The 14385-nt window shown below is 38.0% G+C and overlaps 1 protein-coding gene across 3 annotated transcripts in view; it reads left to right on the top strand.

Moving 5' to 3' along the window:
* The window catches only part of EPHA6 (EPH receptor A6), an 818416-nt gene that overhangs the window by 742942 nt on the left and 61089 nt on the right, over positions 1-14385 (top strand). For all 3 annotated transcript variants that reach the window (XM_060172097.1, XM_060172096.1, XM_060172098.1), the window contains one exon: positions 13237-13386. In XM_060172097.1, coding sequence (XP_060028080.1) covers positions 13237-13386 — 150 coding nt within the window. The remainder of the gene's footprint in view (positions 1-13236; positions 13387-14385) is intronic.

Genomic DNA, 14385 nt, shown 5'->3' with positions numbered 1-14385 from the left:
TTTCTTAGTGATTCTGGCCAAGGGTTTGTCTATTTTATTTATCCTTTCAAAGAACCAGTTCTTAGCTTCATTGATCTTTTGTATGTTTCTTTTGTTTTCAATAGTCTTAATTTCTGCTCTGAGGTTTGTTATTTCATTCCTTATGCCGGTCCTTGTGCTTTGCGCCACCTGTGCTTAACCCGCTGCGCTATAGCCCGACTCCCTGTTATTTCATTCCTTCTGCTTACTTTGGGTTTCCTTTGCTCTTCTTTTTTCTAAGTCCTTCAGATATGAGGTCAGGTTGCTTATATGAGTTTCTTCTTATTTCCTAATGTGTGCCTGTATGGCTGTCAGTTTCCCTCTTAGCACTGCTTAGCTGCATCTGAGATATCTTAATAGCTTGTGTTTTCATTTTCATTTGTTTCCAGGAACTTTTTTTTCTCTTTAATTTCCTTTTTCACCCAATAGTTATTAAGTAGTGTACTATTGAGTTTCCATATTTTGAGGTTTGTTCTAGTCATCTGTTTATTGCTGAATGTCACTTTAATTCCACTGTGGTCTGAGAAGTTACTTAGAATGATTTTAATCATCCTGAATTTATTGATGCTGTCTTTGTGACCTAGCATATGATCTATCTATGAGAATGTCCCATGGGGATTTGGGAAGACTGTATATTCCACATGTTGAGGATGAAGAGCTCTAAAGATGTCTAGTAGGTCTAACCTACCTATCTCTTCCTTTAACTCTCCTTGTATCTTTATGTATTTTCTGCCTGGTTTGAGAGAATGGAGAGTTAAAAGTCCCTGCTATTCCTGTATTGCTATCAGTGTACTTCCTCAAGTGTCTGAGATGCTGTTTTACCTATTTTCCTGCCTCCTCATTTGGGGTATATATGTTGATTACTGTGAGCACTTCTTGGCATGACTTAGTGACCATATTTGTCTTTTACTGTATTATTTTGAAGTCCAGTGTATCAGATATGAGTATGGCTGTCCCCACTTTTTTTGAAGTCCATTGGTTTGTATGTTAGATTTCCAGTCTTTCACTTTGAGCCTATTTTTGTCTTGTTGAGTCAAATGTGTCTCTTACTGATGGCATATGGTTGAATCATGGGTTCTGATCCACAGTCCAACTCTGTGTCTTTTTTTTTTTAATTATCTTTATTTACTGGATAGAGACAGCCAGAAATCAAGAGGGTGGGGGATAGAGAGGAAGAAAGAAAGAGAGATACCTACAGTACTTGGATATTTTTATTTATTTTTTACTATATCACCCTACTACTTTTTAAACATTTTTATTATCTTTATTTATTGGGTAGAGACAGCCAGTAATCAAGAAGGTGGGGGGAAAGAAAGAGGCAGGGAGACACAGAAACACCTGCAGCACTGCTTCACTACTTGTAAAGCTTTCCTCCTGCAGGTAGGGACCAGGGGCTTGAACCCAGTCCCTTGAACATGTGCGCTCAACCAGGTGTATCACCACCTGCCCCACCCAACTTTGTGTCTTTTGTTGGGTGAGTTCAGTCCATTAGCATTTAATGTAATTACAGATTTAAGGTGTTCCAGTGCCATTATTTTATGTGATTGTTGAGTGTTCTTGTGTATATTTGCTTTTAGAAAAGTCCCTTTAGAACGTACTATAAGGCTGGTTTGGTTGTAATTGATTGTTGTCCTCCTTTTTGGGGAGAGAGAGAGACATCTGGTTCCCGAGGCATACGTGTGGAAGTTGGGAGACCACACTTGCCTACCCCAGTACAGTGAAGCCTCTGGTTTCCCTAAAGGCACATATGTGAGTTGGGATGCTCACTCACCAGAAAGATGTGGAACCTAGACCAGGGTCCAGGCCTGGCTCCATGGGCTTCTGGCTGAGTTTAAGGTTTAGGGGAAGCCCTTCCCAGTTGTAGTACAGGCAGGCTGAGACCAGCTATTTATTGTGGAAGATTCACTCGGGTCTCCATGCATGGGGTCTGGCAGGCTTGTGGATGTAGATGGTAGTGCTGTGAACTGGGGTCTAGGGAGTCTAGAAGCTGAGTTCTTGCTTGTTCTTTGTCTCTTTTCCAGTGCTCCCTGGGTTTCTCTTCCTCTGTCTTTGGCTTTCCTGTGTCTCAAGGATTATTTCTGCATTTTTTTTTTGGCTGATTTAGTTGTTGCTTCTGTTGTCACCATTTCACAGAGAACAATCCCGGAGCTGCTAGATGGTTGCCTTGTTCTTCCTCTCTTCCCATTATGTTTTCTTGTCTCTCTTTTTATGTTATATTCTGAGCTAGTCTTACTGACAATGAATAATCTGAGGTTACAGTTCCACTGTGAACTAATGTATCACAGCACTACATACGAAAGTTTTAAAAGAAGACCTGCTTCTCAGGTATGTTTACTTAATATGCTATGGATATATCAGGAAAACTCTGGTTTAATATATAAAATGCCTGTGGGCATAACAATGACCAGAAAGCAACTGAGCTCAGCTCTAGTCCTTTCTGTCTATGTCGCCTTAGACAGAAGTTCATAATGCATTCACTATGTATTATCAAATCACAGAATATTCAGATTTCACATGTATTGCAAGACCACACAGTCCAAGATTTTCAATTTGCATAGTCTATAAGTGGTTTCTCCATATTTGCATTATTACTCCAAAATCAGTAGCCTGGGCTTATGTGATCACCACTGTGCATGTATTGAAATCCTGTTCTCTTTTTTCATCTTTTTTAATATTTGTTTTCAAGCAGGGCTTGCAAATAATACTAGTGTAAACATAGACAATCAGTCTTTTTTCCTAAAAACAGATTCTGAATTTCCCTGATAAATGAATAGCATTCACATATGATTGGAGATGGTGTAAGTATTAATCCGTGTTTTTATTAGCATATACTTACCATACAGGCTCTTAAGAAAGCAAATTTCTCTTTTTTATGGGGGAATTAGTGGTTTATAGTAGATAAGTTGTTGTTACATGTGTAAAATTTTTCACTTTTCTGCAAAGCACTCTCACCCCCCGCTTAGTTCCTCCTCTACCATCATGCGCGAGGACCTGAAAGTAACCCCAGCCCTGTGCCCCCACCCAGAGTCCTCTACTTGGTGCCATGCACCACACCCAGTGCAAGGCCTGCTTTGTGTTTCCCCTTTCTTTCTTTTTTTATTTCTCAACTTAGTCCATGCGTGAGACCATCCCATATTTATCCTTCTCTTCCTTAATTCACCTAATACGATTCCTTCAAGCTCCATCCAAGATGAGATGAAGATGGTGAGCTCATCATTCTTAATATCTGAGTAGCATTCCATTCTATATATAGACCACAACTTTTTCAGCTACTCACGTGCTGTTAGATGCCTAGATTGCTTCCAGGTTCGGGCTATTACAAATTATGCTGCTAATTTCTTATCATGTGTATCAGTTTGAGACCATTTAAATGTTTTGTGAAGAGTCAAATACTATATATATGTGCATATATATATGTGCATATATATATGTATATATATGTAACCACAGTATCATTTTACATATTATATTAAAGCATAATGACTATATGCTGTAATTTAATGATCTAAAATAATTAATCCCATGCTCCATTTTATGATTTCTGTGTTACATGTCTAAAAAAATATCATTTCACTGTTAATTTTCATAGGTTTCTGTCATAAAATCTACACATGAAGAACTAAGGAAACTTTGGTAAACTGCACTGGGAATGTGAGGACCAGCATAGCTAGGCTTCCGTAGAAATAGAATTAAAAGAAAAGGAGACTAATGCCAACAAATAGAGATGCCTGCTTCAAGGCCAGCCCAAACTGCATGGGGAAAGCTTCTGACATTGTTTCTTTTATTATTTTTTTTATTTATAAAAAAGGAAACATTGACAAAACCATAGGATATGAGGGGTACAATTCCACACAATTCCCACCACCAGATCTCCGTATCCAATCCTCTCCCCTGATAGCTTTCCTATTCTTTAACCCTCTGGGAGTATGGACCCAAGGTCATTGTGGGATGCAGAAGGTGAAAGGTCTGGCTTCTGTAATTGCTTCCCCGCTGAACATGGACATTGACAGGTTGACCCATACTCCCAGCCTGTCTCTCTCTTTCCCTAGTGAGGAAGGGTTCTGGGGAAGCAGAGCTCCAGGACACATTGGTGGAGTTGTCTGTCCAGGGAAGTCTGGTCGGCATCATGCTAGTATCTGGAGCCTGGTGGCTGAAAAGAGAGTTAACATACAAAGCCAAACAAATTGTTGACCAGTCATGGACCTAAAGGCTGGAATAGTGCAGACAAAGAGTTGGGGGGGGGGTTTCCTCCTTTTTGTGGATAGCTAGTAGGTATATTTTAGTTCTATTCCAAAGGGCCTGTGGCTATATTAGGGTTTTGTTGTTGTTGTTCTTGTTTGTTTGTCTGTTTGTTTGTTTCACCCTGAGCCTGAAATCTGATATGCAAGTGGATCCTAGTTATTGTCTGGAGAGATTATGTCATGGCTGGATAAAGGACCAGAAAGCTGGATCAGGAAAGAGAGTAGCTCCCAGATATGGGAAAGGTATATAAATATTATTGATTGTAAACCCCATCAATTTGATGTGATCTGGAGCCCATATTCAGCTTAGGAGCCTATGTGACCTCTGCATCCCTGTAGAGCCGAGTTCACATTCTGTGGTCATCAGTAGGAACATTCCAAGCTGCCCCAATATCAGGACCCATCTTCTTCAGGTGTAGCATAGAGTATATTGTCCATCCTCCCTTTGGAAGATGGAACATTCTCTACCGTTGTTGATCCTAGTTGAGGGCAAGGTCCTATGAGGGCCCACAAAGTGGTCCATTTTGTTGTTCCTGGTAGAGATAACCAGTAACAATGGAGAGAGGGATTTATTTGAGGCCTAGGCCCATCATGACTGACATTGTTTCTTCCCCTCTGTCTCTCTGTCACTCCACTTCTGTCTTTCTCTCTCTGAGAGTTCAACCCAGGTGAAATCTGGTGGTGACCAAAAAAGAAAGAGAGAGACCAGGAAAAAGTCATCAGGTAGAGTATAGTATTTCCATGCTTAAGGTCCTATGCTCAATCCCAAGAACCGCATATGACAGAGTAGAGTGGCAGGCTGGACTTTTCTTTTTTATGTCCTAAAATAAGTAATTAATACACAGAAAAGGGAGAGGGATGCTTGAAAGAAATGACATTCCACTATTCAGATGAGAATGGAAATGTTACTTTAACTCGGTCAATATCAGCTATTCTCTTAACACCTTATCATACAGTATTTTTAGAAAAGCATAATGATCAATACATTGTCTTGGGGGAAAAAAATGATTCTGTATTGTCAGCGGTCATTATATGACCTGCAGTCAACTACAATGATAGTCTTCATTATAATGTCTATATTTAATTATGCCCATTATTTATCCTATAGACTAGAATATAAAGTCTAATTTAACAGATGTCTCCCAGAGTAATTTTGTTTACTTAGTGATGTTGCACCTTTGTTCTCATCAAAAGAGAGTATGAGAAGTAGATGACAGTGAATTATTTTCAGGAACAATTTAGGAGAAACAGATGAAAAGTGTCCTAATTCTTGCAGCTTTGAACATAAGCATAATAAGCATTGTTTTATTATAGGCACACAAAAATAGCACTCACTGAGCAGTTTACACATATAGACAATTAATACAAATGTAATTCCAGGTAGTTACTATAAGGAGACTTACAGGGATGCAGAGATTACACAGGCTCCTGTGCTAAATACAGATAGATACGGCCCCAGGACCTGATTGATGGAGTTTACAGTTAATGGTATTTGTATACTTTTCCCTTATTTGCCCTGATCCATCTTTCTGGTCCTATTCCCAACTCTGACACTATACTTTTAGCCCACTTACATGTTATCTGTCTGACCCAGGTGAAAATTAGTAAAGTCACAGGCTGATCAGAATATAGCTAAAATAAGCTTCCTAGCTTCTTCCAACATGAAGACCCCAAATCTCATCAACCCTCATCATTTTTAAGGGAGGACAGATACTATTCTCATATTTTATAAGAGAGGACAGATACTATTCTCATATTTTATAAGTGAATAAAACCATCATAAATAGAAGTTCTCCTGTAGAGGTAGAGGTAGCAGATGAAGCTATTTCAGAAAACAGATTTAGATTGTTTTTCCTAAAAACTAAAAGTTCCAAATACGACATTAAAATTCAAATACGTGGAGCTCTAATCTGAATAGTTGTGAAATGACATTTAACACACCATTCTAGTTCTTGGATATCAGTATACTATCCTTCATAATATCATAGTACATCCTATTTTCACTGAAATCACCAGCTTATCTTGTCCCATTGGTACTGTATATGTCTCTAATCCATGAAACACTTCCTTAAGTTGTCCTTCAAATACTGCTCCTGAAAAATGCTAAGATCTTCCAAAACCATTCATCTTGCCATCTTTCCACTTTCCTGTACAGGCAGTACTGGCAGGAAAAGTCTGAACATCTAATCCATTTCTCTGAAAGACTCCATATGAAGTCTTTCAATGAAGCTGTATCAGAAAGCTTTACTGTACTCTGTCGGTTCCACTGGGTGCTAGGCCTAGTAGACTGGAAGGAACCTGAAGCACCTGCAGCACCCAGGACTGCTGGAGCCACAAAAAATGTTACTTAAACTCTTCCTGACTACTGAGAATGATCAATGCCTACATCACTTACTGGACCATGATGTCAAACAAGAGTATGTCTCCTTATACTGTCTGAGTACCACGCATATGTGACCTACTTCCTTATGATTTAATGGGCTCCTGGAGAAAATATTGGCGCTCATTATAGTTAACCATGTGTGGCCACTAAGTCAGTTTCCAGTATACAGATATGAAACCTAGTACTCAAAAGGTTAACATTTGCCCAAGATCTGTAGTAGTTTATTGTAAAGTTGTATCTCTTCTGACATTTGTAACATAAAGAAAACAATCTATTCATTTTAGTTGAAATTGTCATTAGAAACTCCATTACTTTTTAAACTTGACATATGTGTTCAGTACTATTTGCTTATGCTCATTGCAATTTTGGTATTATATCGATAGATTGAGGATATTTCCTCAAAAGGAAAAGGAAATTCTGCAGTCAGAGAGGTGTTTTCAGTGTCCTGGTTTCTCTATGGAATTTGTTTCAGTCTTAAGCCTCTATATCCTTACTCTAGTTCATTTCATTGTTCCCTCCGCTAAAGATTAGAGGTTTTAGTTCTAAAACTCAGCTGTTAATTAAACACAATACAACCCCAGGGATTTGGGGTTTACAGATAAATAGTGCTCCTGGTTCTCTCTAGAGAACACTTCCTGCTTTAAACCCACTACCTACATATTAGATAGCAAACTGACTATGACTTGAGAAACAGAACAAAATTTTGCCAATAACCTTTCCAGTAATGATCTAGCTTGTTGTCTTTCTGTTCCTTCTTTGTTCCTTGAATGATTAAGAACATGCTGCATAAGAAAGGTATTATTAAATGAGAGAGCCTTTGAGCTGCATTCATTTTCACTATCATCTCTGATAATTTTCTTTTTCATAAACATATGGTAAAGAAGATGTAATGTTCCAGTGGTTGTGATTTCATTTCTAAAGTATAGCATGTTCATTCCTGAAATAAACATCTGGTGGTTGGTGCATTGAAAAAAATTCATCAGAGCTTACCTATGATTCAAGACCAGCGACAAATTTAAGTAGATGAGCTTCAACAAATGTTTATGATTAAGAGGAACAACAGAAGGAAGAGAAAGTGGAAGGAAATGTAGAAAGGGGAGAGAAGGAAAGGGAGGGTAAGGGAGGGCAGAGGAAGCATCAAAAGAAAGAGAAAGTAAGAAGAAAGGAAAGGAAAGAGGGAGGATGTGTGTGGTAGACAGGGAGGGAAACACGGAGAGAGAGAGAAATAGAATGAAGCTTCCTTCAAAGTAAAGAAAATAATAGAAACCATGTGTCAGTCTTAATGACCTCTTCCTTTCTCTTTCATCTTACACTTAGATATAAGCTACATCCAGTATATATTCTCCCATTCCAAATTCTGCTGGTAGAGTACAGGCCTCGCATACCTGAGGCCCCTGTTCGATCCCTGCTGCTGCATGTACTAAAGTGGTGCTCTAGCTTTCTCATCTTTTCACTCTCTAAGCAAAAAAATAATAAATAAATGAATCTTTTATTTTAAAAAATTTCTTCCATTCCCCATCCTATCTGTACTTATTACTTAGTACTGTAAGATTGGTGCTAGCAACAGAATACATCCTACATTAAAACTTTTATCCCAGCAGAAAGGAAGAGGAAAATGACCACTAGATAAAGCAGAGCTATGCAGGCACTGGGTCCCAGAGCTAACTCTGGTGGCAATAAATAAATAAAGTCTAGGAAGGGAACATAATAAAGGTTTAATTTATGTGTGATACCAGGTTATATGTCATGTGAATCACTAATATGAGAGGTTATTTATAATTGAATATACATAAAATAGTCTTATAAAGTTAAAAAGTAACAACAATTTCAAGCCTCTTTTAATAGAATACATAAAGATTTGGCAAAGGAACAGTCCAGCATGCTAACAATTGGAAATAGTTGTTTGGGCAGACGGGAAGAAGAAAGATGCAGATTCAGATATGCCAGAGAAGACCACTGCTCTTGCACCTAAGATCACATTTGGTCTTCTTTTCATTATGATGATTTTTTAAAAATCTTTGTGTATTAGATAGAGACAGCCAGAAATCGAGAGTGGAGGGGGGTGACAGAGAAGGAGAGAGACAGAGAAACACCTGCAGTACTACTTCAACACTCGTGAAGCTTTCCCCCTGCAGGTGGGGACCGGGGTCTTGAACCTGGGACCTTGTGCTTTGTAACTTGTGTGCTCAACCAGGTGTGCTACCACCCAGCCCCTTACAGTTGATCTTGATTCTCTGGAAGTGTGATTTTCATGTTTGGAACAAGCCTGAGTTTAGTATAAGTGGCTTCAATAGGCAGAGCCACAGGACTGAGGGGCTTCAGAATAAAATCAGAGCTGCTGCAGTTCTGCTGTAGTCCAGTGCCCAAAGCACAGTGCTCTCTCTCATCTTCCTGAGCAGTGCTGATGGCCACTCTGGCTTCTCCAGAATCTATTTTTTATTCTGTTGGATAATTTACAATGTTCCCTTTCTGAATTGTTTTAATACTTTGGGCTAAGTTTAACAGGTTTTGTGGACAATGATAAGTGATTCATATTCAGTTTGATTAGCAGGTGAGCAATGTGTATTTTTGTATAAATATATCTCATGTAATATTTGGGATATCATATATAAAAGCAAATATATTCCTTGATGAGCTGTACTTTTAGTAAATACATATATATTTATTTATTATTTACCTGAAATCATATTTAGTTGTGGGGCCTGTATTTTATCTAGCAACTTTATATTCAAAAAAGGCAAAGCAGTGCATTATTTAAGTGAGCTTAATTTTCTTTTTTTTATTTTTTTATTATCTTTATTCATTTAGTGGATAGAGACAGCCAGAAATAGAGAGGGCAGGGGGTGACAGAGAAGAAGAGAGACAGAGGGGAAGTTGGGTGGTAGCACAGTGGGTTAAGCGCACGTGGCACAAAGCACAAGGACCAGCATAAGAATCCTGGTTCGAGTCCCCAGCTCCCCACCTGCAGGGGAGTCACTTCACAGGCGGTGAAGCAGGTCTGCAGGTGTCTGTCTTTTCCTCCCCCTCTCTGTTTTCCCCTCCTCTCTCCATTTCTCTCTGTCCTGTCCAACAATGACAACATTAGTAATAACCACAATAATAGCTACAACAATAAAACAACAAGGGCAACAAAAGGGAATAAATAAATAAATATTAATTTAAAAAAAGAAAAAAAGGAGACAGAGAGACACCTGCAGCACTGCTTCACCACTCGCAAAGCTTTCCCCCTGCAGGTGGGGACCAAGGGCTCAAACCCAGGTCCTTTCACACTGTAACATGTGCGCTAAACCGGGTGTGCCACCACCTTGCCCCCATGAGCTAATTTTCTGATCCTTGTGTTCAAAAATAAATCCTTCACTTTCAACTTCTTTCCCCCAACTACTGTCCTCTTAAACTACTGTCAATTATGTAAATATAATTTCCTTACATGAATTCTTTTAACATATGCCCCAAAATGTGAAAAACCCAGGCTTCGCTCTCCTTTCCATTATACTGATATGATACCTAGTTATAGATAGCCAGTGTTGAAACATAAAGTCACTTTTGCCCAACTTTCCCCCATGCTATAATATTTACATTTTTAGTGGTCCAGGAGGTAGCACAGTGGATAGAGCATTGGACTCTTAAGCATGAGGTCCCAAGTTCGATCTCCAGTAGCACATGTACCACAGTAATGTCTGGTTCTTTCTCTGCCTCCTCCTATCTTTCTCATTAATAATAAGATAAAATCCTTTTTAAAATTATAGTATTTACATTTTATAGCAATGACTCATAATATTTTGATGATAGTGTTAGTAAACATTATGTGCAGTGGGGGTACATAGCATAAAATAATGGTTATGCAATAAGACTTTCATGCCTGAGGCTCCAAAGTCCCAGGTTCAATCCCCAACACCACTATAAGCTAGAGCAGTGCTCTGGTTAATAATAAAAAAAATTTTAAAGCATAATGTGGAGCTTATAATGTAGAGAAAAGTCTTTAAATCTCTAAACCCTGGAGTCAGTTTGCTCACTTATAAAATCAGGACAATGAATTCAAGGTACATTCCCCAAGATTCCTTCTAGCAATTCCATGCTATGTATTTTTAAAATGAGAGTTTCTTTAATGCCTTCATTTGCTTGGGAAGCCTAATTGACCCTGCTCTGAATTAATCTCTTTCCTCTTCAAGTAAGTAGTATTTAGATTACTAGATGGTAGTGTTTATATTATTCAATTAATAGTTTTACCTTTAAAGATATTTAACCTCAGTTCTTCATAGGCTGAAAAAGGTACCTATAATTCCCTTCCTCTTCCACTCAGTCTACCAGCAGAATTTGTACACAATGTACAAATTTTTTGTATAAATATATTTACACAAAATATGTTTATATATATTATGTGATCATGAAAGTGTTGATAATGATGAAAGAATTCTTTTATGGTGTCTTCTGACTGGAATTTTATTTATTATAATTCTAAGCTCTCTCTGCCCTTACAGACCATGGTCTGTGAGCATTGCATTGTTCTCTTCTGCCATCTAGTGGTAACAAATCACAGCTCTCTTAACTGTTTAGAGCTGCCAGATTTTAAATTGTAAATCATATGGATGAATTGTTTTATTCTTGTCATTATAGTAAAAGGGGATTTATAGAGTGTTTCAAGGGATAACCTGTAATAAATGTTGATAAAAATAAATTTATCACAATATCCAACTTTAATGCCTGAACAATATAGATTAAACTCAAGCAATTTAGTCTCTTATGTTCAAATGTTAACTTTGATTCTGAAGAACTAAAATAATAAACAAGCCTTAAGTGTTCTAAAGAGAGAGTATCCTGTTCAGATGCTCTTTTGTAAAGTTAAAGGATTTTTGTTACTCTAAAAGTATTATAATCAAAGCAAATGAAAGAAAAAGAATGATGGAGCTTCCTTATAAATTCTGACTCTTTGGAGAACTTTTAGGTTTTATATTTAACCATTTGTCTTCAGTCAAATTAGAATTTATTATAATTGTTATTTTTAAATTTTATTAGTGACTTTATATTGATTTACAAAATTATAACAGAGGTATAATTCCACACCATTCCCACCTCCAGAGTTCTATATCCCCATTCCGTTCATTGGAAGCTACAGTAGTTCTCCCAAGGTCACAGATGCAGGTTGACTATTATTTATATAACTATGTGTTATAGAAATGTATTTGTATATATTTTCCAATTGTTTCCCTATGGTCCTGCCTTTTCTTTTCTAAGTCACACCTACCTGTTACTACTTCTGAATGCTCTCCCTTATTCCTCTTCTCTCTTTGGGTCCTGATGGAGTTAGAGTTCAGAGACCTTTGGTCATCTTCCCCTATCATTTCTCCTCCTCTGGGAGTATGGACCAAAATTCTTTTTGAGATGCAGAAGGTGTTTCTCCACTGGACATGGGCTTTGGCAAGTCGATCTATACCCCCAGCCTATTTCTGGATAAAGCTCTGGAGAGGTGTGGTTCTAGGACACATTGATGAGGTCGTCTGTCCAGGGAAGTTAGGATGGAATCATGATAGCATCCACAACTTGGTGGCTGAAAGACAATAAGATATAAAGCAGGACAAAATGATTAATGAACAGAAACCAAAAAGTAGGAATAGAGCAGATGAGAATAGGGCTCTTAGGGTGGGAAGAAGCCAGGAAGTCTATTTTAGTTCTGTCACCTAGGGGCCCAGGACTTTCTTAGTTTTTGGTTGAGTTTGATAGCTGACATGGAAGTGGACAAAAATATTGTCTGGGAAGATGATGTCAGAGTTAATAATAGGACAGAGAATAGCTCCTAAAGCTGAAGAAAACCTATGAATAAAATTAACTGTTTGACCCATGCACCTGACCCAGGGCCCATATATATTCACATTTAACAAAGGAGCCTGTGTAACCTCTCAGTCCCTGTTGGTCTGAACTCACAGTTTATGGTTGCAGCTGGGAACATTCTAGGCTGCACTCATTTCAGGACCAGTGATCCTCGAGTGGCAGAGTAGGATGACCCAGCCTCCCCTGGGAGAGTGGGACAGTTCCAATCATTGATATTTTATAGGGAGGACAAACTCCTGGAGTGGCCCACGAGAGGGCTTATGATGATGTTCTAATGGAAGTGATCAGTGCTGGTTAAAAGAAGCATCTATTAGAGAGCTAGGCCCATCATATCTGTGTGGGATTCCAAGGATTCCCTAACTAGGGTCCCAGATTATCATTGTTATTTATACATGCAATATTATGCTTAATGATTGTGGAGTTACATTTAATTTTAACATTCTATAATAGGAAAATTTGTTTAAATGACATGATAGTAAGTTTAACTGTGTGAATCTGAAGTGAAAATAATTTTCTTCTAAAGAATGGAATAAAATATTTCTAAAATGTGACTTACATGTCAATAGCATTGTTTGCACAAAATAACTACTAAAGGAAAAATGCTTCTGATGTTTTAACATTATTCTGGTTTTCCCAGCTTTATTTAAATTGTCAAGGTCACCATACAATATTTAGAAATCTTTCTGACAAAATATTTTTAATTGGAGTAGTACTTCATTTATGCGTGCTTTTATGAACCAACTGAGAAATCTCCAAATTATTTTCCAGGGAGGGAAAATACCCATAAGGTGGACAGCCCCAGAAGCTATTGCCTACAGAAAATTCTCCTCTGCAAGCGACGCCTGGAGCTATGGCATTGTCATGTGGGAGGTGATGTCCTATGGAGAGAGACCTTATTGGGAAATGTCAAACCAAGATGTAAGTACCATTTTGTGAGTTTGAGCACATTAGAATTCACATGGAAGTCTGCCCTTTTCTTTCAAATATGCCCTTCTCTTCCTAAGAGTTGATCAAGATCCGTGGCTAAGTATATAAAGCAGAGTAACAGGGTGGGAGTACACAGCATAATGGTTATGCAAAAAGACTCTCATGCCTGAGACTCTGAAGTCCCAGGTTCAGTCCCCTGCACCACAATAAGCCAGAGCTGTGAAGTGCTCTGGTGTTCCTCTCCGTGTCTTTCTCTCTCTGCCTCTCTCTAAAGAATAAAATAAATAAAATACTTTTTAAAAAAGGAATTTTTAAAAAGCAGAGTAACATTTCATTCTAAGCAGTATTTGATACCATGGAAGCCATGTGACAGACTTTACTACTTGAATGAGTACCCAATTCACATCTTACATCTGTGACTGCCACATAAATAACTGTAATGTACTGTAACTGTCCTTATGCAAGCCTTGGCCTACAAGAGCCAAAATACAGAGTCGTGTTTACCTTTCATTTTTTCCTTAGGGCAATTTAATGAACCATTGTAGAGAACAAATGAACTTAGACTACATATCACTTAACAGAAGACTGAAGGCTTTCAGGGCAGGGAATGCATTATCAATAGATGTCACCTAGGATTGTTTTTGTCACTATCTTTATCTATAAAAACACTTTAGTGGTTAATACAGTTGTAGAGCAACACAGTTAATATACACTCTGTGACATTCCCTAGGAGATCGAGATGCTAGTAGGTGCCCTGCAAGTGCTAATAAATGTGTTGTCAAAACTAAAAATATATTCTCTCTCTTCCTTTGTAAATCTTATTAGTGATTTAGTAATGTTTTATAGTATTACAGGAGTATATTTCCACAACACATATACATACCACCAAAGTTATATGCCCCCCACACACACCACCCAATGATAACTACCATATTGTCACAGTTTTAAAGAAAACTGGGTCAATGTTTGTTTGTTTGCTAGTTCATGAGT

The sequence above is a fragment of the Erinaceus europaeus genome, chromosome 14, assembly GCF_950295315.1.
Source record: "Erinaceus europaeus chromosome 14, mEriEur2.1, whole genome shotgun sequence".
NCBI lineage: Eukaryota > Metazoa > Chordata > Mammalia > Eulipotyphla > Erinaceidae > Erinaceus > Erinaceus europaeus.
The sequence above is the reverse complement of the archived record's forward strand: the minus strand, read 5'-3'. Positions and strand labels throughout refer to the sequence as shown.